The 4,617-nt window shown below is 59.7% G+C and overlaps 1 protein-coding gene across 1 annotated transcript in view; it reads left to right on the top strand.

Moving 5' to 3' along the window:
- Positions 1 to 4,617, top strand: part of DPP9 (dipeptidyl peptidase 9) — a gene marked incomplete at its 5' end in the record, with an annotated part of 18,701 nt that overhangs the window by 3,950 nt on the left and 10,134 nt on the right. The window contains one exon of the mRNA XM_011381939.2: positions 2,464 to 2,543. Within this exon, the coding sequence (XP_011380241.1) occupies positions 2,464 to 2,543 (80 nt within the window). The remainder of the gene's footprint in view (positions 1 to 2,463; positions 2,544 to 4,617) is intronic.

The following is a 4,617-nucleotide window of genomic DNA, read 5'->3' as shown; positions in this document are numbered from 1 at the left end:
AGGGGGCGGATGAGTAAGGAGCCAGAGTTCCCCGCGTGTCACTCACCGCCCGGCCCGGGTTCTCATAGCCGGCTGTTCGTTCGTCCAGTCAGCAGTAGTTACTGAGCACCCGCCACCTGCCAGGCCCTTCTCATGCTAGGGCTCCGCAGACCGTGGCCGCAGGTCAAATCCGGCCGGCCTCCTGGTTCTATAAATAAAGTTTTATTGGCACAAGGTCAGGCCCATTTGCGTATCTGTCATCTGTGGCCTTTTCCATGCCACGACGGCAGAGTTCAGCAGCGGTCTAAAAACGACGAAAGACGCTGTTCCAGGCGTAACGAGCGTGAGAAAGGGAATGCAGCGAGGCGAGAGGTTGAAAGTGGGCTTGCTTTCTAGAGTGGGGGTCCGGAGGGCGTCTCTGGTCACGTGCCGTGGGGCGGACTTGGAGGGCATGGCAGAGGAGGCGGAGGCCGCCACACAGAGCGCCCAGGCCATAGGAGGGGTTGTGCAAAGGCCCCGGGGCAGGACCAGGCGTGGTGTGCTGGGGGAGCAGCGACGAGGCCCGGTGGCTGGAGCAGAGTGGGGGTGGGATGGGCGGGGCAGGTCCGGAAGGGCCTGTGGGCACAGGGAGCACTCGGCTTTTACCATTGATCTTACAGCAGTTTAAAGTGATTCCTGGGGTTGCCACGTGGAGTGTAGCCCGAGCGGTGAGGGGAGGGGACAGGGACTGGAGCCGGGAAGTGTGGGATGGGATGACCCACGTGATTGGATTCTAAATGCCTTTTGACCGCCAAGCTGGCCTGGTTTGCTGGTGGAGTTTGGATTTGCGCTGAGAGAGAGGACGGCAGGAATGCGTGAAATATGTTTGGAGGTCCAGTCTGAGACAGAAAGGCTCTGAGAGAGACAAGTTTAGGAGGAAAAAATCCAGAACTGGTTTTTTGATGCATTTGAGGTGAAGTGCCTAGTAGTGGGAACGCTGTGTGGGAGGTCCCATGCCCAGAGTTCTGGGGAGCAGAATGGATTCGTGGTGGGAGTGTGGCCGTACTCACACTCGGATGGCATCTCAGCCTCAGGGCAGGACGGAGCATCAAAGGGCCAACCGAGTCTGGCTGGGGGAGCGGCGTGGTCTGAGAGCCAAGCCAGGGCTCTTCAGGCTTGGGGCAGGGTCCCCCCTGAACACTGCTGAAATCAGGGCCGGGTCGTTCTCTGTGGGGCCGTCGTGGGCACTGTGGGGTGATGAGCAGCATCCCTGGCTCCACCCCCTCACCCGATCTCAGGAGCATCTTCACCCAGCTGTAACAATCAGAAATGCCTCCAGACATCGCTCACTGTCCCCTGGGGCAGTCACCCCAGGATCGCTGTACAGGATGGATAGAGGGAGAGCCCACAAGTGAGCCTGAGGTGGCCACCAGCACAGGGGACAGAGACCTGAGTGAGGGTGAATCCAGGGTACCGCGAGCCGAGGGGAGAGCCCAAGTGTCAGGAAGTGAAGTCACAGCAAGGTATCGAGGAGTGGCCGCTGTGTCAGGGCATTGTCACTTGGGGTTTAATGCGCCGTCACAGGAGCGCCATCTCCTGTGACGGCCGCATTAAAGGACAGTTTTCTTGGCTCTTTGGTGTTTTTGCTTTTCGTTTTGTCGGTTAACTTAATCCCTGCCCCCACTTAGCTTTGGGAGATGTCACTTGGCACGTCCTTTTTTCTGCCTCTGAAACGGACCGGCTGACAGCTCGCCAGTGGTTGTTGGGTGGAGCTCGCAGCAGGTGCCTCTCAGGGGAACTCCTGCTTTTGAGGTGGGCACACCTGCTGTCCCATCTGCCCTGCGCGTGGGTCCCCAGCTGCGTCCCCAGCTCACACTTCCTGTCACGTGGCTCACGCTTCCTGTCACGTGGCTCACGCCTACTTGATGGCAGTCGAACGAATAAGAAGGCACAACGTCGCTCTTTGGATGAGAAGGAACAAGTTCCTAGAGGCAGCGTGAGGTGTGCTGGCGAAGTGGACAGGAGGTCAGGAGCCTGCAGAAGCGCTTGAGGGACAGGGACACTGATGGCACTGGCTGGGAGAGTGTGTCTTTGTGACACAAGGTGGCTTTTGCAGAGGGCGATCCTGCCAAAGAGGCCCCCATAGATGTGGTCATCAGGACTCTGGGCTGAGAGAATCATGGGCTTGAATCCGGATGGCCGAGGACACGCGAGAGCAACAGGGTGCGCAGGGCTCAGAGAGGGCTGGAGTGCGGCGGGGGACCCGACAGCCGAGCCATCACCCAGGCCTCGGGGGCCTCGTGGGTGGCAGGAGAACTGGGAAGGAGCCCCTGGGCTGGCCTGTGTTGCAGAGGCTGCAGACCGGCCCTTGGCAAGTCGCCGGCAGCCAGCCTGGAACGTGGGGGGCTCGGAAGAAGCCCAGCTGCCGTTGGGGGGCTCGCCCAGAGCTTCCAGTCTTCAGGCTTCCCAGGGCCCTTTCAGCCTTCCTCTTGTCTCTCTTTCCAGACGAGTTCAAATGCGCCATCAAGGAGGAGATCGCACTGACCAGCGGCGAGTGGGAGGTTTTGGCCAGGCATGGCTCCAAGGTACCAGTCCCCGTGCACGCTTGTGCACACACACGAGCACACGCGCTCCGGGCCCCCTCCAGAGCCCTCGTGCTCGTGGCTCCCTCTGTCCCCACCTGGCCACCGCTCCCTCCTGCTCTGCTCCCTGCACAGTTCAGCACGCCCAGGACCACAACCAGGGACACCCTGGTCCAGTACGCAGGGGCAGTTCTGAGCACCTCTTGCTGGATCCTGGTGGGGCGGGGGGGCTGGCCCGTTCTCAGTCTCCCGCTCCGTGAAACCACTTGTCCTCAGGAGAGCAGTTTGTGGGTCGCTCGGGTGCCTACTGTGGGATTATCCCATAGCTTCCAACCAGGCTTGTCCCCAAGCCTGCCTCCGGGAGGTGTGTGGAAGAAGGGAGGGGCTGCAGGGAGGGCGTGCCTTCCCCTCCCCCGCACGCACACACCGTCATAGACAGACACGCGGGGAGACTGCCCCTGACAGTGTCTTCACCGGGGTCCAGGTCCGCATAGTTCCAGGTCTGACAGAGGGCCCCTTAATCAGACTCCTGGGCTCCCTCCATCCCATAGCCACGTGTGGACTGAAGGCAGGCACCAGCAGTGTGGGCGCACGTGTGCCTCTCGGCTCGTCACAGAGTGATGGGTAGTGGTCCGTAAACACTTGAGTGAGCGAGCTGGCGGCGACCTCGGCCGCTCTGGGCTCTGTAGGTGACTGTGCTGGGCACTGAGGGAACGCCCTGTCACTGACTCGTGGAGACGTCATTACAAATTGTTGGGAAAAAAGCGAGTCGTGAAAAGCTGGAGCACAGTCCCGATTCTGTCGGGTTTCACGATCACGTCGTGAGTGAGGCGAGAGTGCCGGAAGGCTGGGCGCCCGGAGCGTAGGGCCGCCGCCTCCTCCCCGCGGCTGTGCTGTGGGTGCCCCCCAGCTCATAGCCCAGCCCTGCCCCTCGTTGGCCCGGGAACAGACTCAGTGTCCTCGTCTGCGAGATGGGGCCATCCGGCAGCTTTCATTCCTTCCTTTTGTCAGCTGGTCTCCCACGCGGCCCTGCTGACGTCAGGGCCGGGCCGTTCGCAGGGGGTGCGTCCTGGGCACTGTGGGGTGTTGACCAGCATCCCTGGCCTCACCCACTCGATGCCAGAACCTCCCCCAGTTGTGACGACCACAGATGTCCCCACACATGGCCAGGCGTCCCCTGGGGGCAGAATAACCCTGGGCGAGGGCAATTTAAAGGAACTTGCAGCCCTTGCACACGTAGCGATGGCACGCGCACAGGCTGCGTCACTTCCTCTCCAGTGCCGTGAGCATCTCGCCGTGGGCGTGCCTTTTTACCTGGAAGTTTAAAAACAAAAGCAGTTGCGGCAGCGTTTTAAAATTTTAAAAAGGGAAAGTAACCCCGTGAGGACCCCACCTGAGCCATGCACTCCTGGCCTGTTTTGGGGCCCCTGAAGGCCTAGCTCCGGCCAGCCCCACTGCCTGGAGAGTGTCCCCTGCTCACACTGTCCTTGTGACAGAACCGGCTCGACTCCATGCGGTTTTGGTTTTTCAGTGACGTCTATTGCTAGAAAACTTGTATTTATTGAAAAAGTACAGTAACAACGAATACATCAGTGTTTGTTGTAATAACTGAGCCGTTCTGGATGAGACTCAGGTCGGACCCCTTCGGTCCCCACCAGACCCACCCTGTAGCCTCGTCCCCATTGGAGGCGACCACAGAGGGACAGCTCTGCCCTTTGCTGTTTGCACCGTTGTTCAGGGGCTTCGTAAAGGCCTTTTAGAACAGAGTTTTCTGTGGCCACAGTGAATCGTGCAATAATTATGGGACCAATCCCACCTTTTGAGAAAAGTTGTCATTCTTCTTTAGCTTGAAAAGCACTTTGAGCGTCTTTGTTCCTCCATTTTGAAACCCCCTCCTGGGTGAAGTCCTCAGGAGCGATTTCCAGGGCGTAACTGCCAGCTCAGAGGACACACCTTTTATCAGTGTTCTTTTCCCAGGTTGCCGGGTCAGCCCCAGAGAGGCAGTGCCTGTCCCCATCTCCAGAGCAGGGTGCTTCCTCTCCTCCCGAGGGCATTACGTCAGAACCCCATGGGGTCT

The sequence above is a fragment of the Pteropus vampyrus genome, unplaced genomic scaffold (assembly GCF_000151845.1).
Source record: "Pteropus vampyrus isolate Shadow unplaced genomic scaffold, Pvam_2.0 Scaffold459, whole genome shotgun sequence".
In the NCBI taxonomy this organism is placed as follows: Eukaryota; Metazoa; Chordata; class Mammalia; order Chiroptera; family Pteropodidae; genus Pteropus; species Pteropus vampyrus.
This window is presented reverse-complemented; position numbering and strand designations above follow the sequence as displayed.